This window comes from Procambarus clarkii, chromosome 22, assembly GCF_040958095.1.
Source record: "Procambarus clarkii isolate CNS0578487 chromosome 22, FALCON_Pclarkii_2.0, whole genome shotgun sequence".
Lineage (NCBI taxonomy): Eukaryota > Metazoa > Arthropoda > Malacostraca > Decapoda > Cambaridae > Procambarus > Procambarus clarkii.
Window position 1 is genome coordinate 32,178,209 of NC_091171.1, and position 27,721 is coordinate 32,205,929.

At 49.1% G+C, this 27,721-nt stretch overlaps 1 protein-coding gene across 3 annotated transcripts in view; it reads left to right on the plus strand.

Moving 5' to 3' along the window:
• Positions 1-2,354: 2,354 nt before the first annotated feature.
• The window catches only part of LOC123758696 (ribosomal protein S6 kinase delta-1), a 184,124-nt gene continuing 158,757 nt past the window's right edge, over positions 2,355-27,721 (plus strand). Inside the window, exons 1-2 of one of the 3 annotated variants that reach the window (XM_069328824.1) lie at positions 2,355-2,486; positions 26,095-26,252. In XM_069328824.1, the coding sequence (XP_069184925.1) occupies positions 2,391-2,486; positions 26,095-26,252 (254 nt within the window). In that variant the 5' untranslated portion in view covers positions 2,355-2,390. The remainder of the gene's footprint in view (positions 2,487-26,094; positions 26,253-27,721) is intronic. The other 2 variants (XM_045743257.2, XM_069328825.1) reach the window with 2 other exon arrangements.

Here is a 27,721-nt window from a genome sequence, read left to right on the forward strand (position 1 = left end):
GAATTGTTTTATGTATCACTTGATGACGAGTTGCCAATTTAGCAATTTCATCAGCTTTCTCATTTAATACTGAGCTAAATAAAGTACATCACTGGCTAACTGCCAACAAACTCACCCCTCAATATTGACAAAACTTTCTATATTTTGTTTGGCAATAAATCCTCAAATCAAATAAATCTCAGGATTAACATTACCCAAATTTGTAACAAAGTAGATGGTAAATTTCTTGGCGTTCTCATTGACAGCAAGCTGAATTTCCAGGGACACATTCTAAATATATCAAAAAAAAGTTTCAAAAACTGTTGGCATTCTTTCTAAGATCAGATATTATGTACCTCGCCCTGCCCTGGTGACACTCTATTACTCTCTCATCAATCCTTATCTCAACTATGGTATTTGTGCTTGGGGTTCTACTACCCAAAATCATTTACGTTCTCTAATTACTCAACACAAATTAAGCTGCTATTAGGACAATATCTAACTCTGGCCCCAGACATCACTCGGTACCCTTACTCAAATCTCTCAATATGCTAGATATTAAGTCACTGCACATCCTCTGACGTATATTTTATATATATAAAACGCTGAACTGTAATGTCAATCCTGTCCTTAAAAGCTTCCTAGAAGGTTGTAACAGATCCCATGAGCAACACACCAGAAACAAATGCCTATTTGATATTCCAAGAGTACGACTTAGTCAAACTTTTAATGCTTTACAAATCAAGGGACCTCGAATGTGGAATGACCTTCCCAATTATGTTAAAGACGGTACCTCTCCCAACCAGTTTAAGATAAAAACTAAGTACTACCTAATTAACTCAACAGTAAAATGGGTACTTGGTTGTAAAAACTCTTCTTCGCAGCAGGGATCGTATTCCAGGGATCTGCCCGAAACGCGACGCATACTAGTGGCTGTACAAGAATGTAACAACTCTTGTATATATCTCAAAAAAAAAAAATCAATAGCAGTATCAGTGGCTGAAAGCAGACCATCGTTATTGGACAGGATTATTGGTTTGTTATTTAAAATCTTTTTTGATCCCAATATTTGTGAAATTGTGCTCCATGTTTTCTTGATGTTGCCCTTTGTTTGAGTAAATTTATTTTCGTAGTATTTAATTTTGGCTCTTCTAATTATTTTAGATGGTAATGATGAGTAATTCTCTGAAAGTTCTTTGGAGACGATACCTAACCTATATTTCTTCTCAAGTTCATGTTTTTTTATTAATGGATTTAAGTATCCCCTTTGTAAGCCAAGGATTGTTTAGCCTTTTAGTTGTGACGTGTTTCGTTAGCATAGGACAGTGGGTGTTATAAAGGCTGAGAGTTTTTTGAAGAAAAGATTGCACTGCTAGGTTGATGTCCCCTATGGTACCTAATTCGGACTCCCAGTTGATATTAGCGGCAGCAGCTATAAAATTGCCTATAGAAGTTTCATTGTACAGCCTAAAGCTTATCTTCCTTGTATCTAGAGGTGGTTGTGAATGTTGGTTAGGAGAAATGTGGGGTAATGGTCTGTAGTGCTATCAGTGATTATTCCTGAAGTAAGCGGAGAGGTTATGTTGGTCCAGATGTGGTCACTAGCTCTCCAGAATTGTGACACTAGCTCTCCACAAGTGTCAGTTGCTTAATTTAAAAACTGTACTTGTGGTTGATCTCGAACCCATTGTTGATGTGACGACTTATATTGAATTTTGTAACTAGCTCATCAAGATTGTAACTTGCTTAGCTAAATGAATTGTGGGGTTCAGTCCCTGAGCCCATTATGTGCCTCTGTAACCCTTTCCACTACCGCCCACAAGATGGGTATGGGGTGCATAATAAATGAACTAAACTAACTAACTTCTAGGAAGCTTTGAATGTCTGGATTGACATCATCAAAGTGTTTGCTTGGAGATCTTACATTCAAGTTAATTACAGAAACATTGTGATTACACGCTAAAACATTGTTTACATCATGTGCTGTATAATACCTGCCATTTTGATCATTAAAGTGATGATAGTCATAGATACTAGATAAGAGGTTAAGGTCTGGGTCTATAATAGTTTGCATAAGTGGACTGTTTTACAGAAAAGTAAAAAATGACAATTATAAAAGAACTAGCTATGAAAAAAAGAATATATAAAACTATACACAATTTTTTTTTCCAATTTTAATCCCTCCCTTTCCTCCCAAGAAACAAATTAGAGATCAGCCCAAGCTTTGTCTTGAGGCAAAGCTCAACGCTTTAAGCCATATTGATGCTCTGTCCACAGAGCATTCTCTCTCTCTCAAATCATATGTACTAAAGGTTCCCTACATCACCCCACAACTAGGTGAGTACCGAATGTCTTGTATCCCCCCCCCCCTCCCTTCCCTCCCCGGGACGGCCCACCACCTGTAAACAAACATGGCAGCCAAAACAGATCAGTGGGTGAGGATATTTGAGGTTGAGGAGACCCGCCGCCATACTAAGGGCTACACTGTTTACAAAGTTAAATCCACTGTAAGTTACTCTTATTGAGCGATGTTGGTGTTTATTATGTGAGGAGACTGCTGGGGAGGAGTGCCAGAGGTGGCCATGTAGAGGGCAAGGGAGGAGGCCAGGTTAAAGGTCAGGGGTGAGGGGGAAGGATACAAGTCACATCGAACTTGTGACGATTCTCCAACGGATTTTAAAACCTAGTTCAACCCAACCAAACCAAACCAAACCCAAACCAACCGATCCCAACCTAACACGAGCCCAATCCAACCCAACCCAACCGAGCCCAATCCAACCCAACCCAACCGAGCCCAACCCAACCCAACCCAACCGAGCCCAACCCAACCCAACCCAACCCAACCCAACCCAACCCAACCCAACCCAACCCAACCGAGCCCAACCAAATTCAACTCATCTGAGCCCAACTCAACTGAGACTAACCCAACCGAGCTCAATACTGTAGAGCCATATCTAAGCTAGTAAAGTGTAGCATAATAATATATACGATTTTAACAAATGGAAAACGAGCTTCGTCAAATCGTCTTGCCTCTGAAGGGGTATGGTTGTTTCGGACACAAGACAATTCAATGAAGCTCATTTTCTGTTTAAAACTATACATATTGTTATGCTAGGCTGTATTAGCTTAGGTTAGGTTGTATTACTTTGATATCCTTTTGTTGGCAGCCACCCCCAGGGGAAGGGAGCAGGCCAGGGAGAAGGAACAGGCAAAGGGAAGAGGTCCAGAAGTGGGTGGGTCCAGGAGAAGGGACAGGTGAATAGGTGGATCCAGGTGAAGAAAGTAGGTTCAACCACTATTGAACCAATATGTACTGTATGTCCATACTGTATATTCTGTATATTGTATATTGTATGTATTCATATGTATGTATATAGTAGTAGGCATCCAACAGTCTCTGGAGACTGTGAAGTACTGTATGTATGTATGTATGTTATTACAGTACTGTATTATTATTATTATTATTATTATTATTATTTATATATATGTTCCGAACCATAATGGAAACTGACCCAACTATGGGATGGGTTAACCCAAGTATCGCATTTCCAAAAGGGTCGCCCGTGTTGAAAAAGACGAACACCGAAAGAATATTGTTGAAAACATCTTGATAACTTATTAAACCAAATTTATTTGTTAGTCAGAAGAAAGAAAGAAACACGATCTATATATAAAACCTCTACCAGACAAATATTTTAAGTAAAACCAAAGATATTTGTAGTTGTATAAAAGTGGCAGTTTTCATGGCTCGTCAAGCTCGAAACCTGCAGCATTCATCTCAGAACAATGCTTATTTCACGCAGATTCCTTAATAAATGTAAGAGTTTTATGTCACAAGAAAGATAGAAATATAATCTTCATTCTAAATACCCTACCATGGGCATATTTAAATTTAAAGCGAACATACGTGTATTTTTATAATCGCCGATCTCCGACCCCGCACAGATCGATCGACCGAGCAACTCTCAGCACAATGTTTATTTCACGTGAATTCGTTAATAAACATATATGTTTTATATGTCTCAAGAAAGGCAGACATATAAGCTTCACTTTAAATACTTTACCATAGACATATTTAAAGTTCAAATGAAGATACTGTACATGTATTTTAAAAATTACGGAGCTCCAACCCCGTACAGACTGAACGACAGAGCAACTCTCTCTCAGATCAATGTTTATTTCACGTAAATTCGTTAATAAACACAAATGTTTTATATGTCTTAAGGAAGATAGAAATATGAGCTTCATTTTAAATTCATTACAATAGACATACAGTATTTATAGCTCAAGTGAAGATACATATGTTTTTATTGTGGCGTTCAGTAGCTTGTCAGGCAAGGAGTGCAGATGCCTACGCACTTGCCGATATATTGTATAATTAACAAAGATACGCTTATAAAGCCTAAAATCTTATATGCCTCCAGAAAGACCGAGATATGAACATTATTATGAGTGCACCAAAGGAAATATATCATGTTGGAGGGCAAAGATATATAAATTTTGAATTAAGTTTCGACTCTTGCTCGGGCGAGAGATATGGGGCAACTCTCGCACCATCTATTGAAGATTCTGTCCACCTAAAGACCCAAAGCTACTCAAACCCTCCTAGCATTACTTAAGTAATGAAGTAATATGGTATATTTACTCACTTTAATGTGGATGTTGAATGCAGAACATAAGAAAACATATATTTACTCCAAAATAATATACAGTACTGTCATTATGAAATAAGTAAATAAGTGGCATCAAAGAAAGTCGACGGTCCAAGCGTCAATGTTGTGGAGCGAGTTATCCAAGATATATCGCAGTCTGGAAAGTGTTTGTTGGCATATCCAGTCATCGCACTCTCTGCTCAAATTATCACAAATTTAAATTATGATGTTAACAGGTAGAATACGTATTTTTAATAAAATCTAACATAACTAGCCAGAAAACATTTAACATTTATTAAAAAATACACGTTTGGAAGTTAAATCGACTTCATATGACAATAGTTTTGCTATATATACTCGTTATTTGTTGATATGCGTTCGCTACTTAACACTTTAGTCCGGGCATGACGCAGCATTGCGTCATCCGTTTACTGTCGGTAATCTCGGGGATGACGCAGCATTGCGTCATCTACTAAAATAATTCCCAAAAATCAGGTTTTTATCCGATTTTTGGGGGACTGTTTGGTAACTGTCAACAAGCCGAATGCAATCTGTGACTACAATACAAACATGAAAGGTGTTGATCACTTTGACCAAATGATCAAATATTATCACTTCATAAGGAAAACTCACAAATGGACGAAGAAAATGACCATCTATTTTGTGCAAATGGCTATCTACAATGCTTATGTGATGTACAACTACTACACAAAAAATACTAAACTATAATACTACATATACTAAAATACTAAATACTAAACATTTGTGGGCAGGAATTGGGAGTGTAGCTGGAAGGCGTCTGGGCGCTCACTCGCGGGTAACGCGTGGCCCATCTTCACCTCGTTGGCGGGTGGAGCGGGACCAGGTTTTTTATTTTATATGCTAATGTTCCTCTAGAGAATTTTATTGCGAACCCATTGATGCCAAAATGAAAAACCTAGGATGAAAATTGAGGTGACCAAAGTGAATAGAGTGAACACATTTTATCGCTTTTGCGCACTCCTGGGTAACTCATTCACACTTTCCCTTGTTTGCTGTGGGTAATTAGCCGGGCTTTTGGAGATTATAGGCATTTAGTATTGTAGAGAATTCTACTGCAAACACAATGAAACCAAATTTAATCTCGTAGGTCGAGAATTAAGGTGACAAAGTTGAAGAGAGTATACACTTTTCGGAATTAACGCGCGCTCCCGTGAAACTCTGGGACCCAAATCGCACAGTTGAGGGGTGGCGGGCGGGGCACGCCAAAGTATTAAACTACCATATACTGTACTTATGTAAAATCTCCCATGTCTCTTCGCTCATCTCACCGAACCCTACAGGCTCTGTGATATATTGTTTAATTAATTGAGATTCACAAATAAAGCTTATAATTGTATATGTTATCAAAAAGGCAGAGAGTTTAGTTTAGTTCATTTATTATGCACCCCATACCCATCCTATGGGCGATAATGGAGTGTTACAGAGGCACATAATGGGCTCAGGGACTGAGCCGCATAATTCTTATAGCTAAGCAAGTTATAATCTTGATGAGCTAGTTACAAAAGTCAATGCACATCGTCACATCAACAATGGGCTCGAGACCGACTACAAGCACAGTTTATAATTTAAGTAACTGACATATATGGAGGGCTAGTGTCAAATTGATATGTTTATCCTACACATAACCCTCAACCACATGCAATGGGCAGCGATGGATAGGTTACAATCAAGTCATTTTTGCGTTTTATTCACAGAGATTAGATCTTATTGGGTGACGAAAGATATTTATATTTTAAAGAAGGTTTCTTGGCTGACACTCTCCATTGATGGAAAATACAACCTTTTGAAAATCAATGTTAGTTTGATCTAGATATTATAATAAATGAAAGTTTTTATGTCATCAGAAAGGTAGAAATATAGGCTACATTTAAAATCTTTTGTCATAAATATAACTGAAGTGAAAGTGAAGATATATGCATTTTGATAGTTACTTGATGGCTAGCTTAGAGAGTGTGAAGCCCTGCACACCAGCCAATAAATTGCATAATTAGTTTCCATATATTTTAATAAACTTTAAAAATCTATGTGTCAGAAGAAAGGAAGATGTAGCCATTAATGTGACAACATTTCAAAAAATATCTCTTGAATTAAATAAATAATACCACCCTATCGCCGGTGTCCGGACACATGAAAACCTCCTTGGTATCAGTGTCTAGCCAGACGGGGGATCACAGGCTGCACAATACTGATAAATTATGTAATGCACAGAGATGCGTTGATAAACATTAACGTTTTATATTTTATTAAAAATACAGATATAAACTTTGTTTTCAAACGTTGAATGTAACAATATTTCAAGTATAAGAACCAAGATATATTTATGATTTAACGATTTTCTGTAAAGTTGCAATGATACCGTAATTGCACTCTATGATCATCATATGACGCAGGATAGATGTCTAGGTGAATTATGGCTGACACAGTCAGTTTATATATGTCAACCACAAGGAGGTAATTATCAAAAGAAGGTGCCAAACCGGGGAAAGTCATCCACAAGTACAGCTCTTAACTTAAGTATAAACCTTATATATTATATATCATGAGAAATTCAGAAACATAAAATATATTTTAAATTTTTGTCATTAAAGTATATATTTTGAACCACATACTCAACCCGTGAGCCTTAGTTTACTGTGCACCCCATAGTCATCACGTCACCCAAGGGGTCCATGTAATTACCCAAAGCTAATTACCCCCCAAGGACCAGGCCTCCTCCGGTTTGGTTTTTGGTCCACCAGGCTGTTTGACGCAGCTGTCATTTACACACATTACATTTATATGTGGATAACTAATCAATCATTGACTTTAACATTAGTAGCCCAACATCTATAAGGATGATGAATTGATTTATGAGCGCTGGGCACTCAAAACTAACTAGCCTAATTTGCTACTTTTTTATTTATTTAATTTTATTTATATATACAAGAGTTTATACATTCTTATAAAGCCACTACCACGCATAGAGTTTCGGACATGTCCTTAATCCTAATTTTGACCCCGGAATACGACCCTCCAAATCGTTTAACAAAGGTACCCATTCACTGCTGGGTGATCAGAGCTAGGCTAATGTTCAGGATTGGCACCTGGTCAGTCCTCCCCGGTAGATACAAGCGAGTGCTTTACCACTATGCAACGGGGACTTTTCTGGGGGGAGCCCCGTCGGCTCCCCGGAGCTATCCCAGGCTGATATGCTAATGTCAGACTTTGGCATCAGTCATGTGTATGGAGTTCTTAGGCCTACCGGGGACCACGGCCAGAACCGGGCCCCCTCAGAGAGGCAAGGGGAGCAATGGCCTATAGAAGCCCCCGTGTAGTTGGAAGCATTCTATGTCTGCCATCGACCGGAACAGGCACCCAGAAAGGTAAGCGCCCCAAAACAAACCCCTATTCTGGTTAAAATTGCTACCTAAAACCGAACTAGTGGATAGAACTCCCCAACCGAAAACAAGCAAACTAGTGTGACGTCACACACTGCCGCACCGCTGTCTGCGCAGCTCCCCCCTCCCCGGGAGGGGGAAGGGGGAGCCCCAGACCCCCCGCGCCGGCTACCCACACCTCAGTTCTTGAGGCTGATGCTATAGGCGATGGTCGTGTGCTCTGGCTCCGGTGTCGCTACTGCACTGTGCTTTGCGTGTGGTGTTAGTTTTGTGGGTGCGAGAGCCAGGAGTTATCTTCAGTACTCGGGCTGCATGCGCCTAGGGCTGCCTTCCCTAGGTGCCCTGTAAGTACTGCCCTTGGGGCTTGGGGCCACCTTCCACAGGCTCCTCGGGGTCTGCCTCTGCTGGTCCGTTTTACCTTTCGGTTTTTCGGCCACCTGTTGGGCTCTTGGGTGTTCTGTTCTCCCTTGTTACCGGCAGGTAAGAGGCAGTTTGCACTGGTAGGGGCGCAGGGTGCTGCTCAGCTTGTATTTCCCGACATCGCGGCCGGCTCTGTTCCTTGGGGTTCGCTGTCCTCTTGCGGGGTTTTGTTTTTCTTTTTGTTTTTGCCTGGTGGGGGGTTCTGTCATTTTATTCAGTTTGTTTGCCCTTCCACTGTTCTCCTCGGTGGCGCCCCCTGCTAGGTCCCCGTGAGTGTACACGTCCCTGGGGTTCAGCTTTAGAAGTTTGCTTGGTAGTTTTGGGCGCCGGTTTGCGGCACCCTGCCTGGGACTACCTGAGCGCGAGTCCTCTTAAAGTAAACGCTCAGGACCCTGGGAATCCCCTAGGGGGCGCGTGGGTCCGATGGATGTGACCCCGGAGTCCCCACTCGCTGTGTGCGAGATTGAGGGTTGCTCGGTCCCCTTGTCTCAGGGTGACCCTCATTGTTTTTGCCTCTGCCATGCTGCCTGTTGGGTCGGTGATACTTTCGACCCTGAGTCCTGTGAGTGTTGCTGCTTGCTTGTGACTCAATTTACCCAATCCTCTGATGATTCTATTCGGGTACAGGCGGCACGGGCGTTGCAGTCTAGGTTTCGTCTGTTGCAACGCGCTCGGTTGGTTGCTTCCCCGGATGCCCCGGGGCTGCCCCGCTTTGCTTTTCGAGACCCGGACTTGGGGGTGGGGGTCGCTTCGATCCTGGTTCAGTCCGCACCTCCTCGTCCTTCCCCTTCTGTTCGTTCTGGTCCCCCGCCCCTGCTTCTGGCCCCGAAGCGTCTGAGGGTTTCGGGGTCGGAGCAGGGGTTACTTGATCTCGAGACTCGGGCAGCTTTGGGGGTTGCCCCTTCCGGGGGGGCGGCAGAGGCATTCGAGTCTTGTCTCCCGGCCGAAGCTTCAGGGTCTGACCAGTGGGCCCCCCTTCCTCCAGCTTTTCCGGCTGCTCCGTCCTTGTCTTGTGGGGTCGGGGCTTGGGGAGAGGACTCGGCCTCGGTTCCTGTGGTGACGGACCTCGAGGCTGGGGAGGGGCTGACTTGGGGGCCTTGGGCCCCGCTGGACCCCGCCTGGGTTTTTCTTCCCACTGAGCGGGGCTTATTGTTACAAGGAGTGGGGTTTTCTTTCCCCCCCTCTGCGTACGAGTTGGATTTGGTATCGGCCCCTCCCCGGGTACGGTTCCGTGTTCCCCCGGGTACGTCGGTTCCGTCCTTCCGGAGGTTTTCGGCTTATCGCATCCAACCTGGTGTGGTGCGAGCGGCCTTTGCAGCTTACCTCCTGCGTGACCCGGATTATGCCTCGGAAATGGATCCGTCCACGTTCAGGTTTGGGACTTCGTTCCCTTTCTGGCTCCGTTACGAGGTTCCGGAGTCGTCCTGGCTAGCAGACTGCCCCTTGTTTGGTCTGGATTCCTGGCATTCCTTCTGTCGTTCCCGCACGCTGGAGTGGCGGGAAGCTTCCACGGTGCTTCAGGTTTTCCTGGGGGGTGATCTTGAGTACCTGAATGTGTGCTTGTTTGCCCCTGCCCTTCCCCGCGATGTGGGCGTTATTCAGCTCCATGTGCAGGTTCCCTCCCTTTCGGCGGCGCTCGTGGCGGAGGACTTGCACGCTCGGGGCCTTTTGTGTTCGGCCTTGCGGTTCTTTTCCCTCCTGGAGCTGTCTTCGGATTGGCTCGTGGAGGATGTGGGGACGCTTGGGTCCGTCCCGGGGTCCGGCACCTTGTCCTCGGCTGCGCGTTCGTCGGCTGCCTTGTTGAAGCTGTTCACGCCGATTTTGCGGGATGCGGTTTCCCTGTTCTATGCTTCCCGTCTTGCGTGTCGGCAGGCGGTGCTGGGTTCCTCCATGGAATCTGCTTGGGCTCTGGCTCTTAGGCGTTCTTCACCTTTTTGTCCTCTCCTGTTTGGGGAGTCGGCCGTGGCGCAGTTTATTCAGGCTGCGTCGGCGGCTTGTTGTCCGATATCGGACTTGTTGGTTTTCCGGGGGTCCCGGGGTGGGTCTTCCCGGAAAGGTCGTGCCAGGGCTCGGGGTTCCTCTCGTCGTGGTAGGCCTCTGGTGTCAGGTTTGGGGTTGGCTCCTCCTGCGGACCCTCCCTCGTCTGGTCGGCGCGGTGTTCGCGCTGTGCGGGGTTCTGGGTCTCGTAAGGGTCGCCGGCCCTTTCGCGGTTTGCCCCTTTGACGGGGCGATGGGGGGGCGGCTTGCGCTGTTCGCTCGCGCCTGGTCCCACGATTCGTGGGCCTTTCGGGTCGTGTCTCGCGGCCTGCGGTGGCATTGGGTGGCCCCTCCCCCCTTTGGGGGGTCGGGGCTGGCAGGGCAGGCTTCTTCCCCTGCGCTCTGTCGAGTCGTCTTGGAGTGGGTACGCTTGGGCGTCGTCGAAACGACGTCGTCCCTCAGATGGGTTTCCCGTCTGTTTCCGGTTCCGAAACGGGACTGCGCGGACCTGCGGTTCATTCTGGACTTGTCCCGTCTGAACCCCTGGGTTCATTGCCCCTCCTTTCGGATGACTACGCTGTCTCAGGTTCGGCTCCTCTTGGAGCCGGGAGCTTGGATGGTGTCCCTGGACCTCTGGGACGCTTATTGGCATGTCCCGATTCATCCGCGGTTCAGGGACTGGCTCGGTTTTGTAGTGGGGCGTCTGAGTTACCGCTTTCGTTGTCTCCCGTTCGGGTTGAACCTGGCACCTCGCGTGTTCACACGCCTTACACGGGTTGTGGTGGCTCGTTTGCGTCTCCTAGGTGTTCGGGTGTTGGCCTACCTCGACGACTGGCTAGTTTGGGCTCCCAGCCAGTCAGCTTGCTTGCTAGCCAGGGATTTGGTTCTTTCCCAGCTCGCCGGGTTCGGGTTCTTGGTGAACTGGAGGAAGTCCCATCTGGTTCCCTCTCAGGTTCGGACTTGGCTGGGTCTCGTGTGGGACTCTCGAACCGCCTCCTTGTCTCTCCCTCCGGAGTCTCTCCTGCGGCTGCGGTCCCGCCTTCGTCTGTTTCTGGAGGGCCCTCGGGTCACCCGGCGGTTGCTCGAGGGGCTGTGCGGGAGCCTGAACTTCGCGATGGTGGTCTACCCGCCGGGTCGGGTTTGGCTTCGACGGCTGTTCTGGTTCCTTCGGGGTTCCCCCTTCCGCCTCTCTCGCGATCGCAGAGTTCGACCCCCGGGGGACTTGCGTCGGTTGCTGGGTCACCGGCTTCCTCTTCGGGTTTTTCGGGGTTCAGTGCCTTGGCGCCTACCCTGAGCCCTCGCTCGATGTGTACACGGATGCGTCGTCTCTCGGCTGGGGTTTTGTGACCAGTGCTCACCAGGCCGGCCAGGGGCGTTGGGATCCGTCCTTCCGTTGAGCTCACAGTACGGTGCGGGAGTTCGCGGCAGTGTGATTTGCTCTGGGGAGGATTCGGGTGGCCCGCGGATCGACGATTCGGCTCCATTCGGACTGCTCTCCGGTGGTTCATTGCCTGAACCGAGGGGGTTCGATGCGGTCCTTGTCTCTTTGGGGTTGGTCGCTTCGGGTGACTCGTCTGCTGAGTTCTCGGGGTTTGGCTCTCCTGGCGGTTCACGTACGGGGCGTGTCCAACGTCTTGGCCAACGCCCTGTCTCGCTTCGTTCCCCTCTCCACGGAGTGGACGGTCGACGACGAGTCCTTCCGTTGGCTTTGCCAGACGTTCGGGCGCCCCGAGGTGGACCTCTTCGCGTCGGCGTGGTCGCGACGTCTTCCCGTTTATGCGGCGCCCTTCCCGGATTGCGAGGCCGTCGGGGTCGATGCCTTTCGGCTCGACTGGTCGAGGTGGGGGTTCCTGTACCTCTTTCCCCCGGTTCGGCTGTTGCTCCAGGTCCTGACTCGCTTAGAGACTTACCGGGGGAGAGTTGTCCTTCTGGCCCCTTGGTGGCCGGCCCAGCCTTGGTTTCAGGCGCTGGTTGCTCGGTGTCCGAACCCGAGGGTTTTCCCGCGGCTCCGCCTCTTTCAGCAGATCGGGCCGGTACGTCATGTAGCTGGTTCGATCTTCTCCTCGAGTCTTCGCGTATGGTTTTTTTGACTCGAGTCTATCATCATCTCTATGGTGATCAGGTGGCCTCCTTGTTGGTGTCCCACCTGAGGGCTTCTTCTCGGCGGCAGTCTGAAGTTTCCTGGCGGTCCTTCTGTTTCTTTTTGCGTCTTCGTCGTGTTAGCTCCTTGTCTGTTCGGGTGGTCTTGTCCTTCCTCTCGTGGTTGTTTCAGGACCGTCATCTTATGCCTAACACTGTCGCTTCGTATCGTGCGGCGCTGGCGGAGCCGCTTCAGCTTGCTTTCGGTATCGATGTTACGTCTGCGCCGTTTCGCAAGCTGTCTCGTGCATTGTTTCACCTCCGGCCTGCTCATGCATCGCCTGAGCCGTCCTGGTCTTTGGACAGAGTGCTCGCTTTCCTTTCATCTCCTCGTTTCGTTGTGGCCCCTTCGGTCCAGGATTGTTTTTCCAAGGCCCTTTTCTTGTTGGCTTTGGCCTCTGGGGGTCGGGTAGGGGAGCTTCATGCTCTCCTCCGGCGCAGGGGTTTCTGCTCTTTTGGTCGTGGTGATAGTTTTGTTCGTTTGCAGCCGTCTCCTTCTTTTCTGGCAAAGAATGAGACTGCTGCGTTCCGGAGGGGTCCATGGGTGGTTGATGCTTGGTTGGTCAGGCCGGGGGTGCATCATGTTTTGTGTCCGGTTGCGGCGCTTCGCCGTTATTTGTGCGCCACAGCTTCTGTGTCCGGGGACGCGCTGTGGGTTGATCCGGTTTCCCTTCTTCCCTGTTCGCGGGTTCGGGTCTCTCAGGTCGTCCGCAGGGTTATTAGGTCCAGCCAGCCTGCGGTCTATCCCCGTGCCCATGACGTTCGTAAGTTCGCGGCTCTTGCTGCCGTCTTTGGGAATATGTCTTGGTCTGATATTCGGGCGCGGGGATTTTGGCGGTCGAACAGGGTCCTGGCTGCTCGTTACCTTGTGAATGTCCCTGGGCCTCGTCGGGCCTGTGTTGCTTTGGGTCGGCGGTTGCGGCCAGTTGTCTCGGCTTCGAGTTGAGGGGTGAGCGACGACCGCCTCCCGGGTAAGTCCCTCTTTTTCTGTCTGTGGGTAGTTAGCTCCGGGGAGCCGAGGGGGCTCCCCCCATAAAACCAGCGTTGAATGTAATGAAACGCCATTTTCTGGGTGAGTCCCGGAGGCTCCCCGGCATCCCTCCCTCCCTCCGGTCGGCGGTTTTTCGCGTTTTTGACATCCAGCCTCAAGAACTGAGGTGTGGGTAGCCGGCGCGGGGGGTCTGGGGCTCCCCCTTCCCCCTCCCGGGGAGGGGGGAGCTGCGCAGACAGCGGCGCGGCAGTGTGTGACGTCACACTAGTTTGCTTGTTTTCGGTTGGGGAGTTCTATCCACTAGTTCGGTTTTAGGTAGCAATTTTAACCAGAATAGGGGTTTGTTTTGGGGCGCTTACCTTTCTGGGTGCCTGTTCCGGTCGATGGCAGACATAGAATGCTTCCAACTACACGGGGGCTTCTACAGGCCATTGCTCCCCTTGCCTCTCTGAGGGGGCCCGGTTCTGGCCGTGGTCCCCGGTAGGCCTAAGAACTCCATACACATGACTGATGCCAAAGTCTGACATTAGCATATCAGCCTGGGATAGCTCCGGGGAGCCTCCGGGACTCACCCAGAAAATGGCGTTTCATTACATTCAACGCTGTTTTTTTTAACCCAATCTGGCAACAGGACACGAGAGAGAGACCGTCCAGATGTGCTGCTTCTAAACAGCACACACATAATCACTATAAAACCTCTAAATGTCTTTCTGGCAGAACAATTCAAATAAAATTGGTTCAACAACTTGAATTTTTGTATTAAGCTCTTGGGGTAAAGCGTTTGAACCTAAGGATTCTCTCAATCATTGGACTCGAGATCGACCACAAGTACAGTTTCTAAATTAAGCAAATGACATATGTGGAGAGCTGGTGTCACAATTGATGTGTTTGTCCTGCACATTTCCACAGTAGCTTGATTGGGTTCTTCTAATTATCTTAGATATCATTGAAGAGAACCTCCTGGGCATTATATACTGTATATGCTTGTAAGAAGTATAATAGTCCTGAGAAATAGTGTAAATTATGTTGCATGAGTGCTTCCAGCTTGATATGATATTCCTTGATACAAGCAAGTGATTGCTTATGACAGTTAAGTAACATAGTTCATTTGTGTTGAAGAGGAAATGTTATCCACCACCCCATTGTAAATATTTGGGGCTTTCAGACCATACGACCGCGGCTTACCCTTGCCACGGTCGAGGGTAAGAACACCGGATGTATACCCAGTATTACAAGTAAACATTAGCAATAACAATTATGGAAAGTTCCTTGACCTATACACATCTCCTCTTGAGAAGACAAGAGACTGAACTTCAGCACCCACATACAACACAAATGGGGGTGCTGAGAGAGAGAGTGTGTGTGTGCATATCTACTGAGGTCTGATTAAAACGTTTTGGGGACCTTAATCATTAGGACGCCCAATGATGAACGCAAAGTGAGGCATTCTCCGACACATAAATGCATTCATACATCACGTGTTCTAGTATTCAGGTGGTATTTTTTTATGGTATATTGACAACATTTAGCATATAATTACCTAGTAGTACTTGCATGGTGTACAAGTACCTTTTCCAAAGGAATTGCAAAACATAATTAAACACAACTGTATTGTACAGTGTTATATATTTATTTCAGTTTGAGCAATTTTTAACATTAAAGATTACATCCTTTAACCCCTTAACTGCGTAACCTCCAAATGTGACACCCCACAGTGTGCAGGAAATAAATTCTCTGGAAAAAATTTGTTTGATTTTTTAGTGTCAAAAACCCTTCCCTCAGTATGGGCATGTAAAAAAAAAAATTGAAATTGTATTTACTTTGGCTGCTATGGGGTCCATAAGTTGATGTGTGACATACGTCGTCTTTTTTTTTTTTTTTTTTTTTTTTTTTAAGAAACATGGAGCAGCCTACCTGACATACACTGAACGAATGTTTATGACACTTGTTCTTTTTTCAAATTTGTTCAATATGTTTTTTTCTGGGGGAGCCCCGTCGGCTCCCTGGAGCTTTACCAGGCTGATATGCTAATGTCAGACTTTGACATCAGTCATGTGTATGGAGTTCTAGGGCCTACCGGGGACCACGGCCAGAACCTGGCCCCCTCAGAGAGGCAAGGGGAGCAATGGCCCATAGAAACCCCCGTGTGGTTGGAAGCATTCTATGTCTGCCATCGACCGGGTCAAGCATCCAGACAGGTACGCATTCCAAAACAAACCCCTATTCTAGTTAAAATTGGTACCAAAAGCCGAACTAGTGGATAGAACCCCCCAACAGAAAACAAGCAAACTAATATAACGTCACACGTCACCGCGCCGCTGTCTGCGCAGCTCCCTCCTCCCCGGGAGGGGGAAGGGGGAGCCCCATACCTCTCACGCCGGCTATCCACCCATCAGTTCTTCAGCTGATGCTATAGGCACTGGTTGTGTGCTCCGGCTCCAATAGTTGTTTCAGCACTGTACCTAGAGTGTGGTGTCTTGTCTTCTAGGTGGTGCGTGAACCGGGAGTGAATCTCTAGTACTCGGGCTGCATGCGCCTAGGGTTCCCTTCCCTAGGTGCCCTGTAAGTACTGCCCTTGGGTTCTGCCCCCTGCTAGGCCGTTTACTGCTTGGTTTTCGGCCGCTCTTTGTGTGCTCGGGTGTTCTGTCTCCCTTGTTCGCCTTAGGGTAAGGGGCAGTTTTGCACTGGTGGGGCGCAGGGTATTGTGCAGCTTGTTTTCACCAATCATGGCGGCCAGCTCTGTTCCGCTTGGGTACGCTGTCCTCTTGCGAGGTTTTCTTTTTCGTTTTGTTTATCTACCTGGTGGGGGGGTCTGCCTTTGTTTTTGCCCCTTGTGTCCCTTGTGTTCTGAGTATTATTCTGTTAGTTCCCCCTGCTAGGTCCCCGTGAGTGTACACATCCCGGGGATTCAGCTCTTAGAAAGTTGTTTGGTAGCTTTGGGCGCTGGTTAGCAGTACCCTGCCTGGGATTACCTGAGGACTCGTCTTATAGTAAACACTCGGGACCCTGGGAAACCCCTGGGGGCGCGCGGGTCCGATGGATGTGACCCTGGAGCCCCCCCCCCCCTTCCCCCTCGCTTCCGGCGAGTTTGAGGGTTGCTCTCACCCCTTGTCTTAGGGTGACTCTCTGTTTTGCCTCCGTCTGCTGCCTATGGGATCGGTGACACCTTCGACCCGGAGTCCTGCAAGTTTTGCTGCTCGTTGTGGCTCGGTTACCCAGTTGTGCTGACTAAGCGGGTGCAGGCAGCAGGGGCGTTGCACTTTGAGCCTTGGTGGTGGCAACGCTCTCGCTTGTTTGCTTCCCGGGAGCCCCGGGGCTGCCCTGTTTTGGTTCGTGTTGGGATTTAAGGGTGTTGGTTGCTTCGGTTCCTTCCACGCCCCCTTGTCTTTCCCCTGGATCCCCCCTACCTGCCTACTTGCGGTTACTTACCGTTTGTGGGTTTGGGGCGGGGTTCGATGGTTTTGAGACTTGGGCAGTCTCTGGGAATTCCCCTTCCGGGGTAGTGATGGGGGCATTTGAGCCTGTTCCTCCAGCCGTGTTGTAAAAGTCTGCCAGTGGGCTCCCTTCCTTGGTATTTTCGCGGCTGCCCCGGTTTTCTGATACGGCCGGGGCTTTGGGGGCACGGCTCGGCCCCGGGGCCTGTCGTGTTGGTTCCCGGGGCTGGGGAGGGGCTGACTTGGGGGGGCCTTGGCCCCGTAGGACCCCGCAGGGGGTTTTTCTCCCCTTCTAGGCGGGGCTTATGGTTATGCGGAGTGGGGTTTTCCTCACCCCTCGCCGTACGTGTTGTTGGGCGTCGGCCCCTCCCCGGGCTCGGTTCTTTGTCCTTTGAGTCGGTTGGTTCCGTCGTGTAGGTGGATGCTCCCCCCCTTTTTTGGGGACAGTGTCTTCGTCATGTTTCCCTGTTCTTGGGGTTCTACGTGACATTTGGTCTCGGGTGCGACTGTGCCTTTGTGTGCCTTCGGGACTGGTGTTTGCTTCTGTGTTCTCGAGGGTTCGGGAAGGTTTTCGCTACTTCCCTTATTATTGGAACGTCTGTCGGCTCCTAGTCCGGGTCGGCGTATTGGGCTACTTATAGCCCAGTTGGGCTACTCGTGGCCCGGTTGGGTTCCCTTTGGGCTACTTGTCTTCACCTAGTTGGCCGATTTTGTTGTCGCTGCTTCCTCTTTTGGCTCCTTTCCCGTGTGATGGGTTGTTTTTTCTACTTCGCGGTTCCCTAGGGTTGCGTTCTGTTTGGCTACTTTTCTTGTGCAGTAGTCCTGGTTGGCGCCTTCCCGCAGAGCGGGTTGTGCGATTCGGCCAGTGTGTCCTACGCATGTGAAGTGGGAGTTTGTTTTGGTCTGGGCGGTGTGTTTCCGTGCTGGTGTTTTGCGCCCTTTTTTCTCAGGTGCTTCGCCTCTCGCTCTTCTCCCTTGCTGCGGTATGTGCCCCTTCGCTCTGGGGGTGTCCTGGTTTCCAGCTGTGGGGCGGACGCAGAAGTTTTTCCCTGTGTCATGGGTGTGGGCCGCCTCCTTCGCCTCTACCCTGCTCTCCTGCGGGTCCGGCTCTGGCTTCTTCACCTGGCGGTGCTCCCAGGATCTTCTGGGTGCTGTTGGGTTGTGTCACGTTCGTGCATCCGTTCGACAGGCGAGTTCGTGCGGTCTGGCGTCTTTTGGCAGGGCGCTGGATGCGGAGATGTTTATACAGTGGTACCTCGGAATGCGATTGTCCCTGTATGCGAGGTTTTCGGAAGGCGAGCAGTATTTACTCCAAAAATTTGTCTCAGAAGGCGAGGGTTACTTCGGGACGCGAGTTTGTTGATACGCGTACAGGCCGACCTAGCGCGTGGTGGTTCGGCGATCGTCGCCCCTCCGCCCCTCAGTTTACCATTGTCTCGCGCTCAGTGACTACCCCCACATCAATTCTTCTCGCGGATTTTCAGTGTTTTGTTGGATTTTTGGTGATTTGTCTATACAATTTGTTATTATATATCTCACCATGGGTCCCAAGAAAGTCAGTGGTAAGGATAAAGGCCAGAAAGCTCATGTGAGGATGACAATAGAGGAGAAACAAGAGATCATTCGGAAGCATGAGAACGGTACACATGTTGTTGAACTTTGTAGGCAGTACAACAAAGCCACATCAACAATATGCACTATACTTAAGAAGAAAAATAAGATTATGGGTGCTAAAGTGGCAAAAGGAGTAAGAACATTAACGGCACAAAGACCACAAATACTTGAAGAAGTGGAAAAGTTGCTATTAATTTGGATACACGACAAGGAGTTGAGGGGTGATAGTGTTTCGGAGGCCATTATTTGTGAGAAAGCCAGGGTGTTGCACGAAGACCTTCTAAAGAATACCCCTGCAACGAGTGATGCAGATAAGAAAGAGTTTAAGGCAAGCAGGGGCTGGTTTGAAAAATTTAGAAAGAGAAGTGGTACCCATAGTGTTACAAGGCATGGGGTTATGTGATGTGATTATGGAAGGGGACTCCCCTTCCAAACAGTAACTCCTCTCCTCCTCCCCCCTCCTCACCATCTTCCATACGCCTACAGCACTCGACAGCAAGGTAAGTAATAACTGGAACACAGTTTTGTAGGTTTATTTAGATGAATTAGGTAAATTAGGTACAGAGCACCACTTGGTTTCCGAACTTTAGTTATCCGAAACTTCCAGTTTCCCGATTGGGGTTGGGGAGTCATGCTACCCGAACAAAGTTCGGGTAGGAAGGGGTCCGCCAAGCGTCACGCCGGCTTGTTGTGGTGGGTGGGAGATGGTCCAGTTTGCCCACTGTGACTTCACAGATTCACGGCCTATTATTCCTATTATTTTGAATTGCCATAAGGCTGGAATGTTCATTCTGTGCTTTTGTTTTACATATCTGCACAATCAAGAAACATCTGTGCACCATGTTGGCTCCAAATGCACGCATTGCATCAGTGATGGCCGACTGGTGGGTGGATGAACGATGCAACTTAGGTGGGAGGCAGTATGAATGAGGAGGGGGGGAGAATCAGTGACAGAGGGGGAGAGAGAGATGCTAGGAGGGAGGGGGAGGTAGGGAGAGATGTTAGGAGGTAGGGAGAGATGCTAAGAGGGAGGGGAGGTAGGGAGAGATGCTAGGAGGTAGGCAGGAAGGGATGGAAGTAGTGAGAATTAGGGAGGGAAAGGCAGGCTGGCAGGCACAGGCAGGCAGGCACAGGCAGGCAGGCAGGCACAGGCAGGCAGGCAGGCAGGCAGGCAGGCGCAGCAGGGAGTGAGTGGTAGTCACGCGGTTGAACCGCGTGACCTTGAGAGATGGGATGTAGGGGGGCGGGTGGTTTGTTGGTGGTGGGGGTGAGACCGGCTCATTCCCGAAGATAAGCCTAACACACACTACCCATTAGCATGATGGCAGGGAGGGAGGCAGGCTGGCTGGAAAGGAAGCAGGCTGGCAGGCTGGGAAGGAGGCAGGCAGGCAGGCAGGCTTGCAGGCTGGGAAGGAGGCAGGCAGGCAGGCTTGCAGGCTGGGAAGGAGGCAGGCAGGCTTGCAGGCTGGGAAGGAGGCAGGCAGGCAGGCTTGCAGGCTGGGAAGGAGGCAGGCAGGCTTGCAGGCTGGGAAGGAGGCAAGCAGGCAGGCAGGCTTGCAGGCTGGGAAGGAGGCAAGCAGGCAAGCAGGCAGGCAGGCTTGCAGGCTGGGAAGGAGGCAGGCAGGCAGGCAGGCTTGCAGGCTGGGAAGGAGGCAGGCAGGCAGACAGGCTTGCAGGCTGGGAAGGAGGCAGGCAGGCTTGCAGGCTGGGAAGGAGGCAGGCAGGCAGGCAGGCTTGCAGGCTGGGAAGGAGGCAGGCAGGCAGGCAGGCTTGCAGGCTGGGATGGAGGCAGGCAGGCAGGCAGGCTTGCAGGCTGGGAAGGAGGCAGGCAGGCAGGCAGGCTTGCAGGCTGGGAAGGAGGCAGGCAGGCAGGGATGCTTGCAGGCTGGGAAGGAGGCAGGCAGGCAGGCAGGTTTGCAGGCTGGGAAGGAGGCAGGCAGGCAGGCAGGCAGGCTTGCAGGCTGGGAAGGAGGCAGGCAGGCTTGCAGGCTGGGAAGGAGGCAGGCAGGCAGGCAGGCAGGCAGGCTTGCAGGCTGGGAAGGAGGCAGGCAGGCAGGCAGGCTTGCAGGCTGGGAAGGAGGCAGGCAGGCAGGCAGGCTTGCAGGCTGGGAAGGAGGCAGGCAGGCAGGCAGGCTTGCAGGCTGGGAAGGAGGCAGGCAGGCAGGCAGGTTTGCAGGCTGGGAAGGAGGCAGGCAGGCAGGCAGGCTTGCAGGCTGGGAAGGAGGCAGGCAGGCAGGAAGCGATATATGGGTGTTGAAGTGAACCATGAACCACGTGACCTTTGAGTGTGTGTGTGTGTGTGTATGGGTTTGGGGTGGGGGGAGAGGGGGAGGTGTATCGGTGGTGGGGGAGGGACCGGCTGACTCCGTAAGCCTAACCACACTCCACAGACCTGTGACCCAGATTTGTTTCTTAAATGTACAGTACAGCATCGTATATTTTAGGCAGGATGTGCCTGCAGGCTGGCAGGAAACATCCAGAGGATGTTTGCCAGACGTCTTAATAATCAGTTAGGAACAATTAAGGACTTTTATAAAGCGGATCAGGACTTCACTTATTGGTGAGTACAAACAAAACAGTCGCATTTACGCTATGAACCTGTCGATTTTTTCCCCTAGAGTTTTTTCGTGAATTTTTTCGGAAAAATTTCTTTTTACATTTCTAGTTTATTTTTTCCCCTCTATTTCTCGTATACGAACTTACATGTTAACCGACGGGTCTCGTCCCCAAGGGGTTCGGAAACCAAGTGGTGCTCTGTATAAAAATTTAGTTTGATGTGGGGTTTTTGGGGTAGTCAGGAACGGATTAATTCGTTTCCCTTTATTTCTTATGGGGAAATTAACTTCGGAATGCGAGTTTTCGGAAGGCGAGGCGTCTCCAGGAACGGATTAAACTCTTATTCTGAGGTATGCCTGTATACCTGTCTTTCTTTAGGTATATTTCTGTACGACTGAGACCGTTCGCACACCAGTGACTGTCCCTTTTTTCAACCCTTCCAGTCCCACTCATGTGCATGTCCAACCCATGCTAGAGTCATTCAGGGGATTCACCTTTTTTCGTGTTATGAGGTGTGTGGGTTGTGGTGCTGGTTATGTTCTTACCTGGTAGGGCTCTTCTGGTTGTGCTTGCAGGGTTTGAGCTCTGGCTCTTGGGTCCCGCCTATCTGGAAGAACTTGCGGGATAGTACAGTACCAGTGGAGTGCAGTGGTGCTATAGGCACAATTGGGGAACACTATATAACCATCAGAGGTCTGCAGTTGTTACACAACCTACTTGCAAGCATACGCCATGTTGCTGGTACGTCTGTGGACTTCCAGGGCACACTAGCCTGTTTTCAAATAGAAGTTCCGGCCCATCCTGGTTGTGGGGGGTATGTGGATCTGCGGGCCGCTCCAAGCAGCTGCCTGGCAGGCCACCCTCTGGCCGGTCTAGCCTAGCCTCGGGCCGGGCTTGGGGTGTACATGAGCTCCTGGTACCCCATCCAGCAGGTATCGAGCAGGGTTCTCCGCCGTCGGTCGCCTGGTGTGCAGGTTCCTGGGCCTGCTGGGTTTTGTCGTGTCTCCGTTGGCCCTGTCTGGGGTCTGCCTGCTCCATTCTCTGCCTTTGCAGAAGCGAGTTGCTATTTACATATTGCATGTTGCGGTGGTGCCTGTTGCTGCTGCTGCATGTGTGCATTGGTAACGTGTTTCGCTGTGGAGTGTCTTTGTTCCTGTGTCTGTTTGTGGTGTGGCACTTTGCTGCTGTTTTGTGCCTAGGGTTTGCGTGTGGGGGGGTTTGCTTGTTGTTTTTCGTGGTCTTCGGGTCCCTGGCTTGGCCCTCTCATGTGCGTGGGGTTTTTCTGTCCCTGCATGATTGTCCACCCCTGGTTGTTTCCTGGGGTTTTGTGCTTCAACTCTTTCATCCTGCCTCTCCCCAGTCGTTTTCCTGGCATCTCCTTTGGTATGTTTTTGCCTGCACTTGCTGCTGTGTGGGGTGGGTGGGGCGGTTTCCACCGCTTCATTTCCTTGTGTGTTCCCTTGTTTCCTCCTCTGCCGCAGGGGTGTTCTGCGTGCGTTCCTTGGCTTCTTGGGCATTCTTTCAGCCTGTGTCCTGTGGTGTGCTTCTTTGTCTCGGTTTGTTGCAGTTGCTCGTGCCCCTTGGTTCGGGTGCTGTTTCTGGCGGTAACCCTTCCGCCTGCTTCGTTTTCCTGGCTTACCCTGCCGGTTGGCTTTATGGGGTCTTGCGATGTCTCGCGTCGGACCCGTCATTTCTGAACTCCTGGCAGGCTTGCTTGCTTGCTTTGGGGAGTTTTCTGTTCGGCAGACGTTCCATCTCTTTGTGCCGCCTGGGTTTCGGTGGTCGCGCCCGAGATCTTCCCGCGGCTCCGCCTTTTCCTGGGCTCGGAGGGGCCTTGTTGGGGCTGCTTATGTTCTGCCTCGCGGTCTCGTCTTCAGTTGGTGGTCGGGTGGCTTCATAGTAGGTGTCCCACCTGCGTACTTCTCTTGGCAGCAGTATGGGGTATTTTGGCGGTCCTTCCTTTTCCTGTCCCTTCTTAGGTGGCTGCACTTGTTAGCGTCGGCTTAGGTTTTCTGGTGGGGGTTGGGGGCCGTCGTCTTGCTACTTACTGTCGCCTCTTCGTGCGGCGCTGGCGGAGCCGTTTCGGCTTGCTTTCGGTCTTGGTGTTGTTTCTGCACCATTAGTAAGCTGTCTCGAGCGTTGTTTCACCTCCGGACTGTTCGTGCGCCGCTTGCACCGTCCTGGTCTCTGGTCAGCTTGCTCTGTCTTCTCGGTTGATAGTGCCCCTTCGGTTCCGATTTGTTTTTTCGTCGGCTCTTTTTTTTCCTTTTGGCATTTGCCTCTGGGGGTCGGGTCACTGAGTTTTCTTGCTCCTTCGGTTTTAGCATTTTGGTTGTTCGGTGGCAGCAGTCTCCATCTTTTCTGGCGCGGGGTGGGGTTGCTGCGTTCTGGAGAGGTCCTTGGTTTGTTGGTTCTTGGTTGGTCAGGCCGGGGGTGTGTCGTGTTTTGTGTTCAGTGGCGGCCTTCCACTGTTATTTGCGTGCCACTGCATCTGTGTCCGGGGCGCGTTTTGCGTTGCTCCGGTTCTGTTCTTCCCAGTTCGCGGGGGGTGGTGTCCCGGGTGTTCAGCCGCGTTCTTGCGGCTAAGCTGCCTGTGTTCTTCCCCCATGCCTGTGGCGTTTGTGGCTTCGCTGCTCTCGCTGCCGTCTGAGCGACGTGTCCTTGCGGTCATTCGGGCATGGATGTTTGGTGTTCGTATGGGGGCCTTGCTGCTCGTTGTTCTCGTGTTGTTCCCGGGACTTTTCGGGGCTGTGGCGCCTTGGGTTGGCGTTTGCTGCCGGTTGTCTCGTTTCCGTGGGGGGGTGCATGGTGTCCACCTCCCGGTTCCGTCCCTTTGACCTTCCTCTGTGGGTAGTTAGCTCCGGGGAGCCGACGGGGCTCCCTCCAGAAAACCAGCGTTGAATGTAATGAAACGCTATTATCTGGGTAAAACCCGGAGGCTCCCCAGCAACCCTTCCTCCCTCCAGGCGTGGTTTTTCGAGTGTTTTGACATCCAGCCTCAGAACTGATTTGTGGATAGCCGGTGTAGGAGGTCTGGGGCTCCCCCTTCTCCCTCCCGGGGAGGGGGGTGCAGCGCAGACAGCGGCGCAGTGACGTGTGACGTCATACTACAGTAGTTTGCTTGTTTTCTATTGGGGAGTTCTATCCACTAGTTCGGCTTTAGGTAGCAATTTTAACCAGAATAGGGGTTTGTTTGTTTTGGAATGCTTACTTTTCTAGATGCTTGACCCGGTCGATGGCAGACATAGAATGCTTCCAACCACATGGGGGTTTCTATAGGCCATTGCTCCCCTTGCCTCTCTGAGGGGGCCAGGTTCTGGCTGTGGTCCCCGGTAGGCCTTAGAACTCCATACACATGACTGATGCCAAAGTCTGACATTAGCATATCAGCCTGGTAAAAGCTCCGGGGAGCCTCCGGGTCTCACCCAGAAAATGGCGTTTCATTACATTCAACACTGGTTTTTTTTAAGAAACATGGAGCAGCCTACCTGACATACTATGAACAAACCTTTTGCTATAAAAAATTAAACTATAAAAAAATGAAAAATAAAAAAATATGAACAAAGTTGAAAAAAGAACAAATGTCATAAAGGTTTGTTCAGTGTATGTCAGGTAGGCTGCTCCATGTTTCTTAAAAAAAATAAAATAAAAAGATAATTGAACAAATTTGAAAAAAAGGAAAAATGTCATAAAGGTTCGTTCAGTGTATGTCAGGTAGGCTGCTCCATTATTTACAAAATCGAATATCATAATGATGTTTTTCGGTGGTGGAATGGATTATTTTTATTTCCAATATTTTAAATGGGGAAATTTGTTTTGAAAGACGAGCATTTCACATGACGAGCTCGGTGCTGGAACGGATTAATTCGTTATTCGAAGATCAACTGTATATACACACACACAAACTAGAATATGCATCAGTTGTATGGCTCCCAAATCTCAAGAAGCACATAAATAATCTGGTAAAGGTGAAATGGCGTGCTACAAAATGACTCCGGAACTGAAAAACAAGAGTTACGAGGAGAGACTAGAGGGGTTAAACATGGCAAAACTAGAAAATAGAAGAAAAAGAGGTGATATGATCACTACTTACAAAATACTAACACTAATCAACAAAATTGACAAGGAGGAATTCCTGAATCCAGCAATTTCATGAACAAGCGGACACAGATTCAAGCTAAGGAAACAAAGGTGACGAAAAAATATTAGAAAGTTTTCTTTTGCAAACAGAGTGGTAGACGGTCGAGCCGGTAGGGGAGCCGGTCGGCCGAGCGGACAGCACACTTTACCTGTGATCCTGTGGTCCTGGGTTCGATCCCAGGTGCCGCCGAGAAACAATGGGCAGAGTTTCTTTCATTCTATGCCCCTGTTACCTACCAGTAAAATAGGTACCTGGGTGTTAGTCAGCTGTCACAGGCTGCTTCCTGGGGCGTGGAGGCCTGGTCGAGGACCGGGCCGCGGGGACACTAAAAAGCCCCATAATCATCTCAAGATAACCTCAAGAAGACGTATGGAACAAGCTTAGTGAGAAGGTGGAGACCAGAACCATCAGTAGTTTCAAAGCGTTATATGTCAAAGAGTACTGGGAAGACAGGACATTATGAGCGTAGCTATCATCCAGTAACTACACTTAGGTAACTACACTTTAGTAATTGCACACACACACACACACACTATCTATCTATGTATCTGGTTGATTATAGCGTGGTGTCTATCTGTGATCTCAATACTCCCCTTGTCCTTTGTAGAAAGCTAGATTATGGTTCTGACTCCTGGTTGGTCAGTGTATGGTCTCAAGTGGCCTGGTATACTTCTTAAGGCTTTCACTAGCACGTAGACTACAGGGAGTTACTGATCGCTCACCAGAAAAGAACATTTCTTTACAGACATGCTTGATTTTTATTTCCTCGTAGGTATTTCCTCGAAACAGTCCTGAAGCTTCAACATCAGTGGTAGTTTGGCGGCGTTACTCTGAGTTGCGTCGGTTACACAAAGCCATAAGTGAACTGCATCAGAAGCTTGGTCTACAGGGACACTTGTCACCTTTTCCTCGTGCCACCGTCCTCAATAGGTGAGCTATTCACTCCCTGTATTCCGTACTTGGGAAATATGGTGTAATTTATTCCAAGACAATTTAGTTGGGAAAGGAAAATTTTTAAACTATTTTTAGATGTTGAGATATACAGTAATGTGAATTTAGTTACATGTTGCCACAATGAAAGATGCAGATGGGACTCCAACAATGCAGACACTTGCACACCAAACAAATGATGGTTGACTTGAATCAGAAGATCTAGATGTGAAGATCGGCAGAGAATGGGGAACAGCAAGGTTCATCATCTGGCTGATCATGTGAAAGAAGCTAAGCTGCAGAGAAAGGCCCATGTTCAGACATTGGGACATTGGACAGACACGTACTGGAGTGAATGATATGGAAGAAAATGCAGAATAGAACCAGTGAAGAGCAGGGGTGCCATAGGCACAATCAGAGAACACTGTATAAACATCAGAAGTCCACGGTTGTTCAACACCCTCCCAGCAAGCATAAGAAATATTGCCGGAACAACCGTGGATATTTTCAAGAGGAAACTAGATTTATTCCTCCAAGGAGTGCCGGACCAACCGGGCTGTGGTGGGTATGTGGCCCTGCGGGCCGCTCCAAGCAACAGCCTAGTGGACCAAACTCTCACAAGTCAAGCTTGGCCTCGGGCCGGGCTTAGGGAGTAGAAGAACTCCCAGAACCCCATCAACCAGGTAATCAACAAGGTAACCAGGCCAGAAGAGCTGGAAACCAAGGCTGAGTGAACACACGCAAACACACAACATAGATGGAGTAAGATCGAAAATATTGGAGTTGAAGGATATAATCAAGCTCAAAGTCCCAGATATTGTCACATTAACAGAGACGAAACTTGAAGAAAATATTTTAAATGAGGTCGTATTCCCAAGGGGCTACTCAGTTTGGAGACGTGACAGGAAAACTATGAAGGAAGGAGGAGTGGCTGTGCTGGTGAAAGAACACCTAAAGGTAAGAGAGTTAATAATTTATTTTTATTTTATTTATTTGAGATATATACAAGAGTTGTTACATTCTTGTACAGCCACTAGTACGCGTAGCGTTTCGGGCAAGTCCTTAATCCTATGGTCCCTGGAATACGATCCCCTGCCGCGAAGAATCGTTTTTTCATCCAAGTACACATTTTACTGTTGCGTTAAACAGAGGCTACAGTTAAGGAATTGCGCCCAGTAAATCCTCCCCGGCCAGGATACGAACCCATGACATAGCGCTCGCGGAACGCCAGGCGAGTGTCTTACTACTACACCACGGAGACTGTAGGGTCTCCGAAACCGAAAATAACTGAAAACCCTTGAGGTATTGACATAATGGCATTGCAGATCTGGAATCAAGATGATAAGCTGATAATTTTAAATGCCTACAGCCCACCAGTAAGCAACACATGAACAAAGGAAGAACTGGATGACAAACGAGAGGGGCCTCATAATGGTCATGAGAGGGAGATTAGAAGATAAAACTAAAAC